Raw genomic sequence first — 23,343 nt, forward strand, 5'->3', positions numbered from 1 at the left:
TGAAATTCTTTAGGAACTCCTTTCAGAACTAGATGCATATTCTTTTGAATTTCTTAAATAGGGGCATAACTTGGCTCTTTGAAGATAGATTGGGGATTTGAAACAGTAAAAAGACATTCACATTCGAGCTGATAATTAAGGTAGGCAATCAAGTTGGGCAATGTTATCCTTCAGCCAAAAATCAAACTCTAACCATGAGGTAATGAGAAAAAAACCTCCCTCACTCTGTAGATAATGTCTGGATTTGCATTCTTGTTGGAATAAATTAATAGCCTCCAAGGTGACTCTTGTACTGAGAGCTTCAATAAATCAATCACTTGGATAGATCAGTCCTCACATATTTGTTTTAAAACTAAGTTTTATAGTTTTACATCATTAATTTTACCTCCAAAACTGGATCCCTAAGTGTTTTAGATGTTCTCTTTTTTGAACGTCTCTCGTAGCACTCATTTTATTTTTCTTCTCAGCTTGCACATCTGTCTTCTAAGACTGGACACTCCTTGAAAGCAAGGGCCGTGCTTTAGACACTTTACATACCAGCACCCACCTGAGTGCACTGCACAGAGTAGGCACGCAATCATACGTGTTGAATGAATGACTTGAATGAATGGATGACTTGAATGAATGGATGAATTGAATGAACGGATGAATTGCTTAGATCATTGTTGTCCTATAGATTTATTGATCTTGAACTGTTAAAATATCTGAATTAGGCTGCATTTATACCCAGATTGAAGCCCACTTAACCCAGAAAGATTTGTCCCAATATACTTTTCACCAATTTTAAAGATCACCCAATAGCACTTCTTTGTGACGCATGCTAATAAATATATTGGCACAGGGTATATTCCCTTAGAAGCACTTCATAAAACTTTGCTGAGTGAATACTGAATGAGTGAATGTATTCAATGAAAATTGCTTTTAGTTCAATGAAAAAAAAAAGGTTTTAATTATAAAAGAAAACTTCCAGATCTTTAGTCCATTCTTGGAGTGATTACTGATGGTTTTTCTCAGTTCAGCTACTTTTAAAAAATTCTTCTTTGTCAACTTTTGTGAACAGAGTCCCTATTTCTTTTGGGAAGTATTTAATATTTGATATCCATCTAAGGTTTGTTTGCACCGGTATAAAACTTATTTTATTGTGAACCCTCTTCATTTTGCACTGAGTTGAATAACAAATTGTAGCCTCTTCTGTTATTAAGGAACTTTTTTTCCTTTTGTGAAAGATCAGTATCAAATTCTTTTTCTTTTCTCCAAATGCTTTGGAGACCGTTCTTCAAAAAGCCCTTCTTGAGAAAGTAGCTGAGAAAACCACAATTCTAATTGTCATTTAGTAAGTTACAAGGCAAATATACCACCTGCAAAGCACAATGGCAAGATCACACATACACGCTTGGTCACAAATTTAATTGATTCCATGTTGAATGCTAAGAAAAGTTTTAATTGCACAAATAGAGTACCCAACATATCAATATAAATGAAGGGACAATCAGTAGTGCTATCAAAATGTATAATACAGGAAGTTGTTTAAAAAGGATAGAAAAATTATACTCAGGACCCATAAATCTTCCTCATTATAAGCATATGTAGTGACTCGTTCATGCAGGTTTTTATATGTAAATAGAATTTTTTTTTCTTTTTGAAGAATTCCATTGTAGCTATGATATGAAAAATGTATTGATGTAACAGTGTATTATGGTCATGTTATAGCTTTTCTATTTTGCTTTCAGTGTTAGGATGGCTTAAAGCTTATTTAAAGTACCCAACTGACTTAATGTGTTTCCAAATAGAGGATCCTGCCCTGTACATTATCTTTCCCCTGTCACTGTTTGGTACCACATCACCTGGCCACTTTCCACGCAGGCCACTTTGATGAGAGAGATCAGCAAGGCAGCTCAAATTTCAGGCAGTGGGTGGCAAGGTCACTGTCCTCTCAACCTGGCCAATCCTCCGGCACCCCTTACTAGAATGTTCCTCCTAAGGATGAGAAACCTACCTGTCTTCCAGTGAAAAATGTCCTAGGCGTTTTGTAAGCCATGTTTGCAAGAAAACAGCACTGCTAATCACCTGCTTGCTGGGTTTGGGTTCAGACAAGGAGGTCCCAAGCAGAGGGCCACTGACTTACGCAGTATGGAGAGTGAATGCTCAAAGGCTGCCAGGGGAGCTCCCAGGACGCCAGGATACTAAGCAAAGCGTTCAGCCCGGCAGGACTCTGCTGCTCCCTCGGCCTCTTTGGAGAAGTGTTACAAGGAGAGGCCATCCGGCCAAAGCCCTCCCTGTCTGAAGTCAGCTGCAATGGGCCTGCCAGGGCGTGGCCCAGGAAATGGAAGATAGGAGCCCTCTGTGGGAGCAGAGGGGTTGACAAGCAGGTGGAAGTGCCCGCCTCCCACTGCCTCTCGCCTCCCCTCAGCCTTCTGTCCTCCAACAGGCCTGCCTGGCGGGTAGCAGTGACCACAACATGTTCAATCCAATCAGATAAATTGGTCGGGTGTCTCTTCAGATTCCAGAACGCTTGGAAACGGCAATTCTGCCAAAAGAACCTCAGTCAGAGATGATCTGGGTGACAGATTGCAGTTGAAAACTTCATCTAATGAACCTGAGGGAAGTAACAAGGCACATTATTATCATCACTGGAAAAACAAGAACAAAACAAACAACAGTGGCTTAAAACTCCTACAACATACAACGTAACCATTTCGATAATTAGTGGAGACTCCTGACTTCCTCAGAAAAAAACTCAGAAAGCTGAAGAGTTTTTTCTGGCTGTTTGTCTACCAGCAGGACATGGACCATGTGCTTTTCCACGGGACGGAGTAGATGCGCAGTTTTCCCACTTGTGACAAAAGGCCCAGAGCTGGGGCCCAGGGGCCTAGGACAGAAGTCTGTTTCGGCGAGGTGGACAGAGCCGGGCCGATTCACCAGGGCAGAGCCAGTGGACGCCAGGGCAGAGGATGCGTCCTGGCTGGGCCACCTGTGGTGCATAATGAAGGCTCAGGAGGCCTGGAAGAATCCCTCCCCACTGCTCTGGAGTGCAAGTGGCCCCAGGCCTGGCTCCTAGCAAACTTGCAAGGAAGCGCTGCCCAACTTCCCATGCCCCTCGGTGTCCCCTGGATGGCAGTGGACATCCCAGGGAGCCACACACAGACGGAAAGGGGGACGGATGTGCGACAGAAACCCCCACCCCTACAGGCTGCCGAGGCCAGGGTGGGGTTGGAGGGGAGTCACAGGAGGAACCAGGCACCCGGGGCTGCAGCAAGGGCCCACGTGCCTGCAGTGGGGCAAAGCACAAAGCATCTTTGTAAGGAACACCCAGACAGAGAAGGCCAAAGAGACAGGGAGGGAGAGGCGGAGGGAGGGAGCTGGAAAGGAGGAGACAGAGAAGGAAAGACAGAAAGGGTGGTGGCAGAGGAGCAAGGGAGGAGGAAGAGGAAGAGAGACAGAGAAAGAGGGGGCAGGGGGAAGAGGGGAAAGAGGAAGGAGGAGTAGGAGGGTGAGGGAGAGCACGCGCATGCGCAGGAGTGGGGACTCCTTCCAGGATAAGAAATACTTAAGAGTAAGCACTTTTGCTATAAACATTGGAAGAAAGCAACTTTCATTAAATAGAATTAATCAAGACTCTGTTTTTTACATCTGAACATTTTTTAAACTGCAGGTTCATAGAGATTGGTGTGATTCTGTTTGTCTTTGTTTGTGTCTTTTCTTCTTGCAATTGGCAGCAAGAGTCCTGGTTCAAGGAAGTTTCTTTCCAGCCCAGACTAGCATGGGACAGGAGAATGGCTCAGCAGAAGGCAAATCCAGACAAGACCTGATGGATGTCATCTGCCTTAGCCGCAAGCAGACTGAAAAGTCTCACCAACTCCTGGGGAGGAGGCACTGGATATTCAAATCTAGATTAAAATCTGTTAGGTAAAGCGTTCTCCAGATTTGTTCTTTTGTGGTCTTATAAACTCTGGAGAACCCTTTCACATATTTTTAAAGATAGATATCTTGACCATGTACAGTCCTCCCCCAGCTGACACTGTTAACATTCTGTTGCCTTGAATGTGCCCATCAGGAAAGCATCATTCTTTCCTAATATTTAAATTATTGTTAATATTTAAATGAGTAGTAATATGTATTTAAATGAATAATATATTTTAAAATTATATTCTGGGTTTGCTGCACATTATAACTGCTGTGTCAGAAAACTTTAAGGAGCCTAAAAAGAAAAGTCACCGTATTTCTTCTTAGTAGTAAACATTTCTTGCTTCTTACTTTCTGAATTATGTGATATTATATTTCCCCTTTATCAAGAGGCCTTTCTTTTTCAGTTAATTGACTTTCCACTCCCGTGATATTATTCTACCCTTTTATTTAACTACCTTCCTCAGGTATTTGGGAATTTTTAACATACCTCTGGAAGTTACACTGAATTTTCGGTCAGAGAAACTGCTCCTTCGGATTAAAGGTTCACTCATTTTTTCCAGAAATAATTTAATTGTCTCCTTCTTTTCTGGGCTTGTACTTGACAAATTCAGAACTTTTCCTTTAACCTTTACAGTGGAATTGCTGAGCCCAAACCAATAGAAGAAATCAAATAAAGCATCAGCTTTGAATTCATACACAAAGCTCAAATTTTCTCTGTTAACCACCTCATTTCCTGGAGGGAAAAAATTTTTTACTGCCTCTTGAAAGTCAAACTGAAAGAGAGAGAAGCATTTAATTAATGTCATGGATATAACTATAATGTTATATTACAGAATTATATATTACTATGGAATTATAGCATTGAATTAACAACAGTCCGAATATCCAAGATGCCACACTCGTTATTTCTTTTTCCTTCTGACAGATATTTTTAAACAGTTGGCTTTCGTTTTTTAAAATAGACCTTTGCATTTGCATCCTAGCCATCCAAAGCCCTTGAACTGTGTGGTCAAATTGACATTTATTGTTTCTAGATCAGTTGCTAGAAACCAAGTACATTTTATTGGTAGTGATAATGAAACAATAGAAAATCTATGTGTCTGGTTATAATTAAGCTCTAGGGACTCGGCCTTGCATGAAATGCACAGACCCCTTTCTATGTGGTTAGCAGCCCTGGATTCATATTGACCAAAGCTTACCTGAAGCCGGTAGCTTTCTCCAATCACTGAGGAGATGACCATGTCCATCCCTTGCTCTATCTGTCTTCTTATTTTGGGGTGCCTTGTGTTCACAAGAAATGCGTATGTTCTTTCTAGAAATTAGGAAGCAGAATTCAAATAGAAGTGTGCATGTGTGACATAAACATACCTCTTAGCATTTGATAAAGCAGTGATTCGGACCTTATTGGGAGATTTTATTCATTTGTAACGTCCCTCAAGGCTCCCTCAGACCCTCACTGCAAAGCCTAACCAGATTTCTAGAAATGTTCCTGAGAATTTTGTAGATATGAAGGAAGCTCTGGGATACTGTAATAGCTGGTTAGGAAATCAGCTCCCCTAAGTGCACTTTGTCATCCTAATGATCACAGATGAGAACTGAGTCCCAGGGCATGGGTCCAGCATGGGGGGCTAAAGTCAAAACAGCCTTGCTGGATAGTTAAACAGTGATTTGGCTCTCACCAACATTTCCTCATTTGCAAAGCAGAACATCAGCCAAGTCCAGGGAAGGAAGCTGCCCCAGGCCTTCTCCCCCCATCACCCGTCTCTCCTCATCCTTCCCCAAAGACCTGGCATGCATTCTGCCAAAGGGCTAGTCCAGGGTTCTAAGGATCAAGACAATTTGAGATTGAGTCTCCTCCACACCGCACCCCAACACTGTCCCCAGCAGGAGAAGTCCTTCCCATTGTTTAAACAATACCACGTCTCTGCCCAGGCAGACAGTTGTTTTGTTGATGGTGGTGGTGGTTTGATTTGGGGTTTTTTTTTCTTTCTTTGTTTCTTTTAATTCCTTATGTCCAATTCTGTCTGATTCTATATAATCTAAGCAAAGAGAGGGTTGTTTGCTCATTAGGAAATTTGAAATATTATAAACCAAGAGTTTCTTAACTTTTCCAGGCCCCAGAATCAAGCTCCATGGCTTTAATTAGTCAAGCATTTTTTTTCTAGACGGACATATAACATAGATGGTCACTCTCTGTTTAAAGGCCATGGACCAGCCATTATGTGATTTTGAGAACTGAGCATTTTGCATAGGCTTTGAGAGACAAACCTGTGGTCTACCAGTAATGAGTCTTACATCCCTGAGGAATACATATTGAGCTAATTTTTGCACTACACTTATTCATCTTATTTTTTCTACCCCTGTTTCCTTTCTCCCAAATTACCATTTTGGGGGGGCACTTTAAATATAAATTACCTTATATGCTCTTTGAGGTAAGAGATAAAGCAAGCAAGCTATTTGATACCTTGAATTAACTTTCACATAAACAAAACTAAGATCTTTAGGTTCATTAGATACTAAGGGCTACCACACTCTACAATTGTGCTGATTGGGCAGGTTATGCACTGCACAACTCAAGAGGATGCCATTGACATTCATAGACATCGTCTATTTGTATAGTTGTTACGACAAACTTCAGCAAAGGATTAGTAAATTGTGTTGAGTCACTGGTGGCTTTTTTCTAACTTGCACAAAAGTGCCGTTTAGCAGCAAGGTTGGACGTGTTACCTTACTTAAAATTTTCATAATTTAAACTTGACCATCTTAAGCTTCTGTATCATAGAAGCTCTTTAGTTCATGGTTTTCCTCACAATTACACAGCACTGGGTTTCTGTACCTCCTTCCACGATAGCTGTCAAACAACTGTGTACCTTTTGTAGGCCACCTGCGAATCCACAAATACTTCCTGTACCATTCCCTGCACTTTCATTAAAATGCTAAAATGGAGAGGTCTCTTATTCTTTCTTAAGATTTCCTCCTGAGAGATCAACGCAGGAGGTGTACTTGATATGTCTGTGAATTACATTCCTGGAGAACTCTCCAGCTTTCCGGTCATCATCAAGCCAAATAACATCAGGGGCTCAGATGCTCTAACAAGCACGGCTTGTTACCTTGTATTCTGCTCCCAGCCCTTCCTGCCGAGAGAGCATTGCGACTGAATTATTAAGTGAGCAGAGAATCTGAATGATTCTGAATGAAATGAACAGAGAATCAGCTCCACGAATCTGAATGAGAATGAATGTTTGAGAAAGTCTATTTGGAATTTGTAGATCGTTTCTTATTACCTTGGACTCATTTTAAGAATGCTATCTGGAAGGAGAATTAAGAAATTCTGCCTCTATCCCAGAGCATGATGCCCGTTACTTTCCCCACATAACATGGAGCAGGAAAAAGGGAAAATGGAAATATTTTCATATCAGAACTGGAATTAATAGAGTTGTTAGCAGTTAATCTGATTTCTTGGAAGAAGTGATAAAGAGATACCCCTAAAATTGAAATTTGAAGGCCATAGCGTGAAACATAAAAGCATCTACAGCTGTTATTATTTCTTTACCTTAGTTTCCTTATCTATAAAATGGGTATAAGCACCTCATAGGTAGGATGACTATGTATCCTATTTCCCCTGGGTCAGTGCCCGTTTATACCTCAGTCCCAGCATAATTATTAATAGTCCCTACTTTCATGCTCAAAACTCTTCCCATTTGGACGAAAGCCCTACAGGGCTGTTGTGTCAATTAATGACACAGGACTACGCCTCACATATGTAAGCAATTAGTATGTGGTAGACAGTATTACAGATCATCACCATCATCCCAGCCATTTGTTCAAGCCCGGCCAACTCGGAACACAATAGCACTTCCTGCCTAGACGGGAAGTGAAGACAAAACCCTGAAACAGAGGGCTCTGCCCTCAGATCACTGAGGGGTTCTGCAGGCTTGTGCTGTGCTTCAGGTGGTCTAATGCTCCAAGCCCCTCCTCCCTCCAGGCTCCTCCTCGCTCCCGGCCTTGTCACAGCTGACACCCACCCTGCTTACCCCGTGCACAATTTCTACCTCATTGGCGTGCCACAGCCCACAGCCTCAGGAGGCAGGATCCAACCAAAAATATTTATATACCTACCTTTGGAGGTGTCTTTTTTGGTCTGTACATTAACAAAGAACAGCATTGGTTTGCTCAGTATAGTTTCCCTGTAGTCTTTATAATCGCAGTAGTTGGTCAGTTCCACATATCTATGGAAAAAGCAGAGATAATTGTAAATGTAATATACCCTCCTATCTAGGTCAGGAGGAGGATGTCCTGGACAGGTGCCTGCCACATCCACAGATCTCGTGAGGGAAGTCGCCTAAAATGTGTCCTATGGAGGGAGTCATATTTTATAACATATAAATAAATCCCCTCCCTAGTCCGATGAGAGATCGGGACACAACCCTAAGATGGCTGTGGTCTTTGGGGTGGCCTGGCACCAATGCTTGGCTCTCAGGGGCAGCCCTCACAAATGATGGCCAGTACCATCTATTTTTTGGGCTATAAGAGTTAATTTGGAGCAATAAGAGCTCTGTGTCTGTCCAGATTGAGAGGGAATTACACTCAACGAGGGGGATAAGCTGGGTCTTCTCCAGTCATCCTGCCAAACTGGTGGGTCTGAAATTTTCCTTTTCTTCTCCTCCCCTCCTCCCTTCTCTAATCCCAAGATAAGATCCCAGCCCCTCCGTAGATTACACAATCAACCAATAGTCATATGAACTAATTCATATCTCCCTGCCCCTGAGCTTTGTGCAATGAAAAAAAAAAAAAAAAGACCACACTAATGTTGGACTTTTGCCCATGACCCTATTCGACTTAGCCTCCTTGGTTTTCATTCATTATTCCAGCCTGGGGAGTTCTTTTTCGCATTTTGACTCTGTCATCCAGCATGCCAGCTTTCTCCCCCTAGTCTATGAATTTTCCAAGTAGTCTTTCTACCTGCATTGGTGAGAAAAAGACAGATCGAAGTGCAAATCGGCTTCCCTCAAGAAGATGGCTAATTTCCTATCCACACCCAAGCTCAGAGACCACGTGGACGCAGGCAGGCAGAATGGCATCGAGCAGGCTGGAGGAGGCACCTGCCACAATCCCTCGCCAACACAGACCTGGGTCCCCATTGACGGGCACAGCTGTGTGCATCTGCATGGAGTGAATGGCTGACCTGGCTGACAGCACGGGCTACTTTTGCTGTGCTGAGGTGTGTTTGCTTCTTACATCTAGTCACGGGCAGAGACAGCGCGAGTGTTTCTCTCTGGCTTGTTGTCTGTCCAGTGCCTGACATGAAAATCACAGCCTTGGAGGGATCTCCGCGGCAGGGAGCTGCGACCATGCAGTCCTTTCGGCCTCCTGCCCCATCCCACTTCCCGCAGCCCACTCAGAGGGGCCGGCACACGAGACCCGGACCGGGGCATGGTTTGTGAGCACGTGGGAGAATATCTATCCCCAAGGCAGAAAAACACAGCTTCAGCTTGTCTGTCTCCCAGCTTGGCTTCTTAGAAATCTGTTATCATTATCTTTTTCCTGTGATTGTCAGGCCTGATTTCAAGAGCTTTTAAAACCTGACCCCTGATGGAGCCTCTAAAAGGCTTCCTGCCTTGTATTTCACCAGGCTTTTAATGTACTCTCGGCTTCCCATGCCAGGGGCACTGGGGGTGGTCAGGGGGCTTGTCCTGGGGTGGGGAAGGGAATGCAGGGCGGGTGTGTTCCAGGGGAGGGAAGGGGGTACAGGTGTTGACCCTCAGGAGTGGGGTGAGGAGGGCAGGAGTCGGGGAGAAGGGGTGAGGGACTAGTGGGAATAACAAGGGAATGGACTGAGGAAGATAATGCAGACCAGGGATTTCTATATGGTTCTTCTGTCGTCCCGCTCACCTGAGCAGCACAGTGCCCAGTGAGAATGGGGAGAGGTGGGGCACCCGAAGGAGAGTGAGTGGCCCTTGTGTTCCATACCAGCAGGGAGAAAGTGTTCCTGTTCCTTTTTGTCCCAGTTGACCAGCAGCCAAAAGGCACTAAAAAAAGGAAGCAAAAGAGAAGGGAGAAAGGGAATTGCCATTTGCGGAGTTCATTTGCTCCCATTCATTCATTCACTCATAATCGGGCACCGATTATGCGCTGGGCACCAGATAGTCATCGCACATGTTTTATCACACCGGAGGGGCTCAGGACCTGCGAGGTGGGGCTGGGATAGAGGGTGGCAGTACAGGGGTTCCCTATGTCCTCCCAGCCCCTCTGCCATCCAGGACCTGGCACGGGCAAACAAGAGTGGCCTGGCAGAGGCTTCGGAGAGCCAGCGAGATCTGTGGTTACAGGGGGTGTGGGGAGAGGTGCCGAGGACGAAAAATGGAAGAAAACCCTTGTAGCCATGGAAGAAAAAAGGACAAGTCCGATCGGAGTAAACATCAACAAGATAGATGCGTGATGCTGGGGCAGAGTCAGGGGCCACCTGTGACCCATCCAAGGCAGATTTTCATATTCTCCTGCCTTGTTTGCCATGGAGTTAATTTATAGTCACTTAAACATTTCATATTTTCCTCAGGGTGACGCCTCTGCTCTCAATATCCATGGTCTGAGTGTCATTCTCTAGGGCATGCACACGGCATTGATGTACAGCGCGTCTGGAAAATCTGCCATCCCAATTACTATTCTGATGTTGCAAATGACAGCACAGTACCTGCCTCTGCCTTTGAGACCCGTCAACATCCAATCTGAGCGACCATCGATTTTATTCTGGCAAATCCACAGCTTATAGGAAAAGGATGAAAATCTCAATTTAGAAATGACCGCTGGTTGGGAAAGTAATCAGTTTTCCCCAAAATACTGTGGAAGGTTTTGTGGAATGCTTTGGGGCTCCAAGAGTTGTTGTTTCTCATGATCAGAGAAGGGGGGCCGGGCCAGGGGAGACGGGGGGGGGCTTCTGGATAGCCACACACTGAGTTTAATGCATAACCTATACATGAGTCCTCCTTTCTGGAGTCCGAATTTAATAAGATGCCCTGAATAATAAAACTATGCTCCACATAATTTAATCTTCCTTTGATGATTTAGAGGCACTTTTAGGATGTTAACAGGGCTGTATACATCACCACAGAGCATGTCAGTTATCACGATGCCACAGATGTGTGAAAATGCTGCTCTTTATACGAGAGCTCTGTAACAGAATTTACAGACAAGAGATTGTAACAAGATCCCTACTTAATGAACTCTCTGTTTAAACCAGATCACAAATAAGAAATACCTTCTTAATTCATTATTGCCAGCCTACCAGTGATGGAACAGTTGTTAAACACCTTCAAATTCCAGTGAAATTAATAAATGCAAGCATTCCTTTGGAATTCACTCTTACAAAATTTGGATATGTAAGTCACTAAAATACAAAAAGACTGAGGACCTGGTTGTGAAGTCTCACAGGTATTTAAGTATCTGACATTCAATCACTGGTTTTAAGAGGAGCCTTACCAGACTACTTTAGGGACTAGTTATTTCATCTCTAATCATGCGTATTTCTGAATTACTAATGCAAATACTGCTTCTGTGTGCTGGATGTTTATTATATTTGCCGAAGTTATTCAGGATAAAAAACAAAGGGTTTAAGATAGCTCCTTTAAATTCTCATGTCTTCATTGCTTTTACCCTGGCCCCAAAATGCTTCTAGGCTGAAACTTTCTATGCCTGGCTTCAGTCCAGAGATTGAAAGGCCGACCAATGTGATGCAATGCTTAGTGATTCGAAATAAGAAGATCTAATTCATGCCCTAATTGACTGGCTATGTGAACTCAGCCGCAGAGCCACAATTCACTGTGACCTTGAGTGAGTTACTTCACCTATCTGAACCCATGCCCTCATCTGTAGAAGGGATATAACAGGATCTCCTTCTGTGCGAGGATTCAGGGCAGCCCAAGTAATGGACACATATGTACTGGGGCCCATAGTAGCTGCTTAACAAACATGGTTAGTATCTTTAATCCTGGCCAACTCTACTGGCCATAGGGTGAAGTTCTATAGACTCGTGACACACAACCAGGGCTGTGTTCATCTGAGTGACCAGGAAAAAGGACAACAGGAGCATCTGAAAAATACATGAGCAAGAGTTTCTCCTTCCTTGCTCCAATTTCTTTCCTCCGTTTTTCAGTTCAGAAGGCTAACGCAAAGCTTAGTGAAGGCAATGCCTGGAAGATGAGACCAAGAAAAAAACACTGTATTTTTGCTTCTAGCAAATCTGGAATGGCTGAGAGATCATTCCCCTCTGAGATGCCTACCTTTTTCTGGAGGTTCCTTTAGCTTTCACATCATTTCTGGCACGACCTGCAAAGCTGCCCTAAATTTCCTTTGGCTCTGGTGCTTTAATGCTCAGAGGCCAATAAGAATTCAAACCTATGGCTTCCATCTGAGGGGGTGTGTGTGTGCATGTGTGTGTTCATTTAAAAAAATATGGAGCAGGGAGCCCAGAAAAAGAGGAACACATATGGAACAGTCCTTGTGTAGAAGGCCCAGAAATTGCTTAGGCTTTCATAATCCTTCGCTGTGACACTAAGCAAAAGTACTCTGCCCTTGGGAGCAAGCGGGAGGGCCCTGCTGTGTTTCAAGTGTTAACGTGACAGCTTTATGTGGGGCCTCAACCTGAGCTGTCAGACAGCTCCTTTTCTCTCACTTCCTCCCCTCCTTCTGCCCCAACTCTAGGGAAATTAAGCAAAATTTTCTGATTTATCACTCTACTGTCTGGTGATTCGAATCAAGGACACACATGTTCATCTACTCATTCATTCATTCATTCGTTACTGATGCTCAGTACATGCCCCCCCCCCACCGCAACTCCAGCTCCCTGCCCCCATCATGGGGCAGAAATGATGCATTCATGCATCCACTTTTCCATGCAATAAACACGAAGCATGTGTGCTAGGCACTGAGGACACAAAAAGCAAAAGGAAATAGTCTTGCTTTCGAGGAGCATCTAGTCTATTAGAAACACATAAGAAAATGCGCCATTTCAGTATAAAATGATAGACTGGTAAAACCTTGTTGCTGAGAGCATGATCACTCGACCATCAGCACTGACATCACCGAGGAGCTGGTAAAACTGCAGAGTCCTGGGCTCCTCCCCGGTCTTATTCAACCCAAAAATTGTGATTTAATAAGATCCCCGGGAGAACTGCATGCTTATTTCAAGTTTGATCGAAGACATGGTCCCTGCCATTAAGAGGCTTACAAAGGAGTTAATGATTCAAACATACAAATGCCAGAGAAATGCAGAGCTCTCTGCATTCAGGTGTTATGTTCTGGTTATTTAAATAAGAAAGAGCAAAGCAGGAGGGGTCTGGAGTTAGAACCATTTCCTGAGCTGAGACAGACAAGAGGGATTGTTCTGTCCAGCCAAAGGTCCCACCATTAAGTGGACCAATGCAGGAGAGAGGCGTCCCCAGCAGTAGTCACGGGTTAGCCGAGCCTCAGGGACTGGGGGGTGGCTGCGCTGGGGCCTGCAGGCGGGCATCTGACAGGGACCAGGTGAGCTGAGAGTAAGAAGGGGACCAGAGTGTGGCTGGAGGTCCAGAGCAAGGCTCCGGAGGAAAGAAGGCAGTAATGGCACGTGGTTTTTGAATCATCAGATCTGGGTTCAATTTCTGTCTCTGTGACCTCAGCAAGTTTTTTTTTTTTTAGCTTTGCTGAGATTAATTTCCTCCCCTGTAAGATCTGGCTGACAAACGGTACCCCATCAGGTGGCTAACAGGATAATGTGTGTGAGGCACTTGGCTTATGGGGCTGCTTAATGATATTATAGGCTAACGTTTGTCAAGCGATCAATATGTGCCAGTAACTGCTTTAAGGACCTTATAAATTTAAATTCTGAACAACAACCCTATAAGGCTGTTGCTACTATTATTTCCATTACACCCTGAGGAGACTGACTCACGGAGATTAAGACATCTTCCAAGTCCTTCAGCTACTAAGCTGCAGAACCAGGATTCAAACCGAGGCAGTCTGGTCCTGGCCCCCGTGCTTGTCCGCACTGATTCTAGACTGCATCCCATGCGAATTATAGCTCAACACATAAAGGATGGTTACTTCATCACTAGCATCACACGTCCTAGTGAGGGGCTGCTGTCCTGGGCAGGTCACCAAATCTGAGACTCACACCGGGATCAAGGCAGAGGACCAGTCACATGCCTCCCGCCTCCAGTCGGGTTGCCTCGGAGAGGGGAGCCTGGGCCCGCAGACACAGCCCGACAGTCCCTGGGGCAGGGGCGGGGGAGACCTCCCCAGTCTGCAGCCCTGACTCCGCCTCAGCTGGGCCCCTTTTCCCCCCCACGGCCCCCTGCAGCCCCTGCCCCAGGTGGCTGAGCTCCCGGCGGGTGTCCCCGTCACCATCTAACAGCTGGTAGCCTATGGGCAGGAGCAGCTCGCATCTCTGCTTTTAGTGGCTTCCTCATGGCCACCGGATTTCCTTGCTCTGTGGGCCTGATTATATGAGATGCGTACTGTCTGCTGTAATCCCAGTCATTTGTCGACTCGGGAGACTTGTGAGAAGGCGGCTGCTGTCTACAGGAAGCAGAGATCCTTGCAGCTCCGAGGCTGAGGGCAGAGGCTTACCGTGAGCCAAGGCGACTCAGAAGGCCTGGCTGGTTCGACGACTCACCAGCTCCTCGCTAAGGTAGCCTGTTTAATCTGAGGCCTAATTTCCTCACCTGGGAAAAGAAGGGAAACACCAATCGTGCCAACTTTGTAAGTTTTTGTGAGGTAAGAGTTGTGAACTACTTTGTGCCATTCCTGCCACTTGAGTGAACTTGAGCAGCTGCCGTTATTATGACCGAACAACATCCTCTCGTGCTCGGAGACCTCTGAGAAGAAGCATGGCGTTCCTACGTGCCCAACACGTGCCTCTACAGCTCCCTAAGAGGCCGCATCGCGTCACAGGGAAAAAACGTGTGTGCGTTAATGGTTATTTACCCCTGGTATCCCGAGCAGGTTTTGTTCGTAACACAGATGGAAATTCTGAGCTTGAAAGAAAAAAATAACAAGGAAGATCTTACCATTCACTCCCCCAAATTTAGAATAGATTTTTCGAGAAGGCTCTCAGGAGCTCTACAGCCCTGGTGGCCATCCCTAAACCTCCCTGCTCCATCCCAGGTTCCCTCAGGTTTATTTAGTAGGCACGAATTTCGAAAACGATCAAGTATCAGATGACACACCTGAGTAAGTTGAGCCATCCTCTTGTCATCCTCTTATTGTCTGAATGGGTGAATCACATGAATGTCAGGGTCAGTAGCCCAAAGCCTCTTCCTGAGGAAAGGGCCTCACGAAAGTCACAGCGCACGTTTCTGAGGCCTTAAAAAGGAAATCCTGCTTACACTGTAAGCTTACCCACACCAAAAATAGTTGTTGAACCAAAAAAAAAAAAAAACAACACAGAACTAAATTAATGAATAGAACAAGGATCCTTAACCTGGATCCAAGTATCTCATAAACTACCTGGATGGTCAGCAACATTAGTGCATATATATATACCTCTGGGGAGATGGTCTGTAGAAATTCTCAAAAGCTCTATTAGTCTAAAATGATTAACAATCATTGCTTGCCTTTCTCATTCCCTGGCCATCTTGGCAGCTGTTCCTGGTTGGAGGCCATCCCACACCTAAGGTAGGAATATGGTGGCCGCAGAAAAGATGAAAAAGTTGCTGGAGTCCATCAACTCTAGGTCCTAACTGGACATAAAAAGTGAGAAGTATGTGCTGGGGTACAAGCCGACTATGATGACTGACAAGGCAAAACGAAACTGGTCATCCTCAACAACAACGGCCCAACCTCGAGGAAGTCTGAAGGAGAGTACTGTGCCCTGTTGGCCAAAACTGCTGTCCAGCATGGCAGTGGCAGTAATGTTGAATGGGGCATAGCATGCCGAAAATAAATAACGCACGCTGGCTATCATTGATCCAGGTGATTCTGTCATCTTTAGAATTGTGCCAGAACAGACTAGTAAAAAGAAAACCATGCAGTTTTTCTTTAGTAAAACTGGCCAAAGCTTACAGAAGGAAAGAAGGAAAGGAAGGAAGGAAGGAAGGAAGGAAGGAAGGAAGGAAGGAAGGAAGGAAAGAAGGAAGGAAGGGAGAGAGGGAGGAGGAAAGAGAAGGAAGGGAGGGATGGAGGGAATGAATCACTGCTTTGGAGCAATGTTTTGAGAGAGGAAGCTGTTTGCTATCCCCAAAGCCAAAGACAACTGGGTAAATTTGGCAGATCTAAGGAGGCAACTTTGATGTCTGCATTCTGACTGTGCGCCCACTTTCTGATCCACGAAGACAAAACCTCTCACTGCTGCTCTCAACCCAGTCTTTCCTCCCTTCTAGAAGGCTCTCTCCATCCAGATCAGGTTCACCCTTCAGGACTGTACACCCACCTATAAAAGCCTACTTCCCCTGCCGCGGCATTGTCCCCTGAGAGAAAGATCATCCCTTCTATCACCCAGATTAGTCTCAGATGCTCCTTGCTATGTCCCAGGGTCCAAAGGCCCTCACTCAACCACTTTGACAATGAGAAGCTTGTTGTTGCATCTTCACTGCATTCTGGTCTGGTCATTGTTTATTTTGGACTCTAAACTACCAGGGGACCACTGCTGTTTAATAGTCTTTTGTGTAGGAGGTGTTCAAAGCGAGAATTTAATAACCAGACTCCGACATCATTTTCAATTTCGCCGCACTGCTTGCTAAGATCGAGGGAGCTGGGTCTGTCAAAAGCCTAACCTATGGCTTCAATTAATTCTGGACATTTTAATTTTTCATACTCTGTTTTCAAATACAATGGTTAACTTTTTTTTTTAATCTTTGCAAATATGATTTCTAACTCAGTTCCTCCCATCATCCCCTGCTTATGGGGAGGGGGCACTTTCTTCACTAAGAAAGGGAGAAATTCTTGCGGCAGAATGGTTTTTCAGGCATTCAAAGCCCTCACTATCTTTGTGTGGAAAAGCAATGCTTTTCCCAGCAGCCTTGAGGAAGGCATTTTAAATATCTCACTTTGTTTGCTTGCCCTTTTTGGTTCCATCCCACCTACAGGGTACCACGGCACTGCTGTCATTCCCAGTAGCGAAGACTTTATATCTTCAGAGCTGGCAAGCTTACGCAGCTCTGATTCAAACTCTAGACTGCATTGCCCGCTTCCCGAAGCTCAGTTCGTTCCACAGCACAAGTATAAGACACCCCCCCACACATACCCACACACACACACAAGTACAGGATGACCTCTGCAAGGCATGAGGCCATGCAGAATCAAGCATGAAGCTCCCTCTTCCTTTATCCCATGATGATCAAAGCCTGCTTCAGATGGACTACAGCCTGCTGGCTGCAAGTTTGCTAAGAAATGCTTCTGACGCTTTGGCCACAACAGCTAAGCATCCTGGGCACACGCCATCAAATTAAGTTTGGGTCCAGCTCTGCGCCAGGATCCTGGAAGCTACCCTCATTGGACCTATTTTCCCAGAACTCGCCTGCCCACATCACAGCCCACATGGCCCTGCGTTGGACTTCATACCAGGCTTTGTTCCTTTCTCAGACATGGTTTATTTCATTATTTTTTGAAAACGAAGGCACGCCAAAGACGGGAAACTTTGAACTTTTGCACGCTTTTCCACTGGGTCTCCTCACTGGATCAAGCCAGTAATACACAGAATTGAGCAGCCTCTCCCCTCCGCACAAATCCAAAGCCAGGGCGTGAGTCTCTCCTCTGCAAACACCCCCTGAAGGGTGTGTCTCCATTTGAGCTCATCTGACCCAGTTAAGGAGCCAGAAAGGGAAAATCACCCGCGGGTTACGAGCTCCCCACCCAGCCCTACGCCACGCGCCTGCCCTGATGCCCTCCTGGGCGGCTTCAAGCGGCAGCTGCAAGATGTCAGTGCAAAGGGCAGAAAAGGCCAGGGCTGGGGGAGCTGTGCACCTCCAGGTGACGTTAGCAATGAGGCGAACCTAGAAGTGGCATGGGGGGGGGGGCGGGGGTCCCGGCGGCGGGGACGGGGGGGAGGGGAGGGGGGTGGCGGGAAGCCGGGGCCACCCGGGGCTCCCGGGGACGACAGCGGGGTGGAGGCCTCTGCGGGGACCCGGCGAGGCCACCCACCTCTTGATGTAGCTGCTGAGGCGGTAGAGCTGCCCATCGAGGCGCACGCGGCCGTCGCCGAAGACGTTGAAGCCGCCGCGCGCCGCCGCGGGTCCCCCGGGGCCGGACACCACGAGCTGGTCGCCGCGCAGCTGGAAGGCGCCGGGCTGCAGGCGCAGCAGCTGGGCCAGCGGCAGTAGGGCCAGCTCGCAGTCGCACGTCCACAGGCTGCGCAGCTCCCCCGACGAGATGGAGGTCAGGCTCGGCCGGGCGGCCGGCGCGGGCGCCACCTCCGCCATGCCACTGCCCGCGGTGCCCAGGGCCTCGCGCGCCTGACTCTGGCGTCAGGTGCCCGCCCGCGAGCAGCGCCGCAGGCCCGGCGTGGAGAAAGCGGGTCCCGCGCCGCGCCGCCCTTTTATCCGGTCTGGGTGCGGCCGCCCGCCCCTCCCGGGCCTCGGGCACGACCCCGGATGCTCCGGGCCGAGCTCGCGTCGGGCTGGAACTTGGCACGCTCGGGGCCGGCCGCGCCTGCTCGCCGCCGAGGGTTACTCATCCCCCTCGGGTCCGCGGCTCCACACCCGGGCCCGGGCCCGCCCCCGCCTGGCCGACACCGCCGGGGCCGGGGTGGGGACGGTCGGCCCGGGGGACTGCTGCGCTTGGCCTCGGGGGAGAAGGGAGCAAACACCCGCGCGCTAGACCCCACACCTCTGCGGACCGAGGCGAGCGTGGCACGTCCCTCTCCCCGGCTCTCCCCGCCTGGGGCCCAGGGGTCTGCCGGCCGTGCGGACTTCTGCACCCCGATGTGGAGTCAGTTACCCACCACGGCCTCCCAGCTTGTTTTAACTTTTCTTTTCTTTTTTTTTCTCCACACCATACCCTGCATTTTCGCTCCTCTCCCTGGATCCGTTTCCATGTGGAAATTCCACTGATCATCATGTCACTTTTCCATAAAGCCTTCGTGAATCCACCGTGGATTTCATCTCTTTGCCTCGGCTTGCTTCTCCTGCACGTGGGCCACCGGCCTCAGTGCACAGAGTAGTGGGGACCACGGAAGGGACCCGGCATTCCTGCCTCTCGCCCGCCTCCACCCTCCACCGCGTAGGCTGAGCTCCCCAGTGCCCTGAATATGTTTGTTTGTTGAGTCAGTCGATAGATGCTGGAGTGCTGGCTATGTACTCATTCTATGGACATACTGAATGCGCTCGGTCTCCTGAGGTGTGAAAGGGCTATTTCATTCGATTTAAACAACTGTTTCTGAAATAGCTACTAGGAGCCGCCAATAGGTAAATTCTGAGCAGACTAGGATGACTAAGCACAGGCCCTGTCCTTGCCTAACTTACAGTGTGGTTATAGAGGGTAGACAACATTTCAGCAGCTGCCATGCACTGAATATAAAGCTCTGCTGAGGATAAACCTGGATTTACAGGGGGACAAGTCAGCGCAGTTTTGAGGAGCTGGGGAGGCTTCCTGAAGTACAGTAATTAGGACACAAAACTGGATCCTAAAAGTTGACTAGAACTTAGAGGATATTTTTAATTCATCCTTGCGTGCACCCAGCATGGACCCCCGCATAGGTTTAATCAAGTTGAGTGAAGAGCCTTTCCGTCAGATCTTGTTGCAATCCCGGAATACATATGAACTCCATTCACTCCCTTTTCCAGACATGGGTCCCTTTGCCCCAGGATCAGTCCCCATTGCTGAGTCTCTCTGAACAAATCTAATTCACCCAAGATGCATTGACCATGACTCAATCAGTCTTTTGTGGGGAGGAAGGGGGAATGTGCCCGTGAAACAAGCGCCCAGGGGGCTTCTTTCACAAAGTGAGGCCTGCGGACCACTGCGCAGAGGATAGGTGTGGAGTGGCTGAGGCTCTAGGCGACACCCAGAGGCTGGGGTTGTGTTCACAGGGACAGACATGGCACGAGCTGTAGACCATCACACTCTACCGGGGCATTCATTCTGGCTCCCAAAGAGATCAAGAGGACTGATATAATAGGTATACTGACTGTGTACTATGAGAGCAGGGTCAAGGGAATGGTTGGTTCTACCTGGGAGGCCCTAGGAAGGGTTCTCAGAAGAGGTGACAAGTGGGCTGGACTTTGAATACAAGATAGGAACTCCCAGGTGAAGGAACATCATGGATAAGAAGCTGGGAGAGAAGATCCTGGATTAATCTATGCAAAGGGAGAAAGTATGGTCTATTGGGGGAAGAATGGGAATTCTGTATGGCTAAAACAGACAAGGCCTATTTAAGGTGAGAGGGGTGAGTTTTATAAGAGATGAGGCCAGAAAGGGAAGTTGGAGCCAGATTGTGATAGGCTCTCTGAGTTGTCTAAGAATTTAGATTCTTGAACATTCTTGAATGTTTTGAAGGAAGGATGTGATGTAATTATGCCTGAGCCTGGATAGACACCTTTGGTCATGGTCACGTAGAAGATGTTTTAAAACAGGAAGATTGGAGGCAAAGAGACTAGGTAGGAGACTGATGTAACAATCCAGGTAAGATATAATGAGAGTCTGAACTAATTCACACAGCAGCTGTGGGGACGGAGATAACGGGATGAATTTGGGAGATTTTTGAATTAGAATCCAGCAGGATTTTATGAGCAAATAAATGGAAGAGGGAAGAGAAGGACAAAGGAGCGGAGAGAGACATTTAGTATCTCACTGGGGTACTGATACAGATGATATAGATTTTGAGCCACTTATGGAACAACCAAGTGGAAAAGTGCAGGAGGCAGCTAATTAGCTGGGTCTGGAGTTTTGGAGAGAAGACAAGGTTAATAATTGAAATTTGAAACTGATGAGCTCAAAGACAGGGGTTAAAACCAAAGAAATGGATAGGAGCATCTAGCTGATAAGTGATAGGGTAAGAATTTGAGCCCAAGCCTTTAGTTTACTTCCATAAATGTTTATTGAGCACCTGCTATATTCTAGGGCCAGCAGTTTGCTGAAGATTAAGGGGAGTATAGACATGAAAATGAGTAAAGGAAAACCTCATTCAAAATGGGGTCAGGAAAACTGGAAGGGGGAGCTCTTCTACAGGTACCACTCATACCATTTATTACTTTATATGCCCCATCAGGGAGACACTTACTTTCCATACTGTGGCAGGAGGAAGTAAGATTTTCTCCTTGCCCCGCAACAAACCCAGCCAATGAGAAGACACCACAACCCCAAACTCTCACTCTCCTCTAATGAACTTTTTTTTATTTCCTCCAGTGAACTGTCATTCAAAAACACCACTCCCAATCTCCTCCTTTCCTCTATGAAAGCAAGTCCCTCTCCCTTGTTCTCTGTACTTGCCCATGGTTTGCCATAGTTTGCTTGTCCCGAATTGTAATTCCTCACTATGCCAGAATAAACTCATCTACTGCTTGATAACCTTCCTGGTTTAATTTTTGAGGTTTACAAGAGGCTGGTCCTATCCTCAAGTAACAGGGAAGAACGCCGGGATCAGCCCAGCTGGTCCTCTGGCACCACGTCCAGACTTATTGATGAATTCTAGCTGTGTTTTGCTTATAGCATGTCTCTGATTTACTCAACAAGGGCAACAGCTACACAAGTTGCTTTTCTGATTAGTAAGGTTAATGAGGGCAGGTCCACTGCAGAACCCCACCCAGACCCACATAGACTAAGCTCAACATTGTTGATCATCCTTAAACCCGTGCTGTTTGTGGATGATTTGGCTTTGTTGAGGGGTAAAATGTAGCATAAGAGCTTTATGTCACAGTTATATGCAATTTGTTTAGATGAACATAGCAGTTTCTCCCACCAAAAGCTGTTTCCTTTATAAAGTAAAATATCAACATTTATTATCTAAATAGCAGGATTAAATGAAATTTTTCTTTGCTTCTTCATAGTTCTCTGATTTACAATTTTTCTACATTTTCCAAATGAGTGTATATTGTTTTATACAGAAAAATGGTGTCAAGCATAATAAAAACATTCTAAAGATGCTTTCCTAGTGTGTTATCTGGAGTTTTCATTTGATGCATTTTCAGTAAAACACCTGCATTTCTTTATGGATAATTTATGCACTACCAAAATGCCAAAGAATAGTATGAAAAAGTGAACGGGAAAAAAAAATGGCATTCATTGTAATGTCAGCCATTGCTGATCAGTGGAGAGCTATAGAGATCTTTTCCTGTTCAGTATCTTTTTCATTATCAAAGACCCAACCAAACAAACATAATCACTGCGAGTGAAGATACTTTCAGTCTTTTTTATACTGTTGGCTTATTTATGTTGTGTACGTACTGTAGAATTGTTATTCTGCTTTTCTCACTTAACACCGTATGTATATCAAGTATCAAAAATTGTCTTTGTAAGTAGTATTTGAAGCCACTAGGTTATTTTCCATCAAGAGGATTTATTTTTTTTTAAGATTTTATTTATTTATTTGACAGAGAGAGAGAGACAGTGAGAGAGGGAACACAAGCAGGGGGAGTGGGAGAGGGAGAAGCAGGCTTCCCGCCGAGCAGGGAGCCCGAAGCAGGACTCGATCCCAGGACCCTGGGATCGCGACATAAGCCGAAGGCAGACGCTTAATGACTGAGCCACCCAGGCGCCCCCATCAAGAGGAATTATTACTGTTTGTGTGGACATGTCTCTACTCATGACTACTCAAACTGTTCCCAGGTTTTCCTTATTGTAAACAATGCTGCAATGAACATCTTTGCACTTTAGCTTGTTTCTGTATCCAGAGTCTTGGAAATGGAATTACTGAGACAAGTGATATGAAAATGTTTTAAGGTTATTGAAACATGCACCATTATTTTCTGAAAGAATTGTACCAAACTGTCTATTCACCAGCAGGGAATTCTCATGGTTTTAAATCTTCAGTACTGGGTATATGGTACCTCCTGGTATTTACATTTGTATGTCTTAGATTACAAGTGAAACTAACAGTTTAGCTGTGATGTTAGTGTTCAGATTTGGAGACTTTTTATAGCAGAACAGTCACCCACTGATGAGTCTGTGGCTATGTCGCAGTTAAAGCTAGGCAAAGTAAAGATGAGGACCATCCCATGTGCCCCCACTGGGGTGCCTGTGCTTTGGCAACATCACCAGCTTATAGGCTCAATTTCTCAGTGGAAGTCCAAAGTTAGAGAGCCTGATTCAAATTAACCAAACTCACAGCAGACTGAAAACCAGTGCTCCACCACCTCTACCCCCATTCTTGGATTTCCTGTCAGCATGCCAATATCTGCAGGTTTCTCCCTCTTAACCAAAAGATAATTTTTAAACATTTTTACATCCCACTTTTCTTTTTAGCTACTTTCCCGTCTCCCTTCTTATCTTGATAGTCAAACTTCCTGAAAGCATAATTTAAATTCCTTGCCT

General features: G+C 46.0%; 1 protein-coding gene across 1 annotated transcript; it reads right to left on the minus strand.

Moving 5' to 3' along the window:
* Nucleotides 1-1,001: 1,001 nt before the first annotated feature.
* MEDAG (mesenteric estrogen dependent adipogenesis) lies at nucleotides 1,002-18,368 on the minus strand. Its single transcript, XM_032403248.1, has 5 exons — nucleotides 18,019-18,368; nucleotides 8,026-8,135; nucleotides 5,106-5,218; nucleotides 4,394-4,679; nucleotides 1,002-2,596 (listed from the first exon to the last, which is right to left on the minus strand). Exons 1-5 carry the CDS (start codon nucleotides 18,294-18,296, stop codon nucleotides 2,472-2,474), a joined length of 912 nt encoding a protein of 303 aa, XP_032259139.1. The 5' UTR covers nucleotides 18,297-18,368; the 3' UTR covers nucleotides 1,002-2,471.
* Between the last annotated feature and the right edge of the window lie 4,975 nt (nucleotides 18,369-23,343).

This window comes from Phoca vitulina, unplaced genomic scaffold (assembly GCF_004348235.1).
Source record: "Phoca vitulina isolate PV1807 unplaced genomic scaffold, GSC_HSeal_1.0 scaffold5, whole genome shotgun sequence".
Lineage (NCBI taxonomy): Eukaryota > Metazoa > Chordata > Mammalia > Carnivora > Phocidae > Phoca > Phoca vitulina.

Bases quoted from the DNA above. Each gene is read 5' to 3' on its own strand.
- MEDAG (XM_032403248.1), bottom strand. From the start codon at position 18,296: ATGGCGGAGGTGGCGCCCGCGCCGGCCGCCCGGCCGAGCCTGACCTCC. The intron at 5,219-8,025 runs GTAGGTATATAA...CCTAATTTCTAG, and splicing joins CAAAAAAGACACCTCCAAAG to AAAGAACATACGCATTTCTT. The intron at 2,597-4,393 runs GTATGTTAAAAA...TACTTCCCTCAG, and splicing joins ATTCAGTGTAACTTCCAGAG to GTTCATTAGATGAAGTTTTC.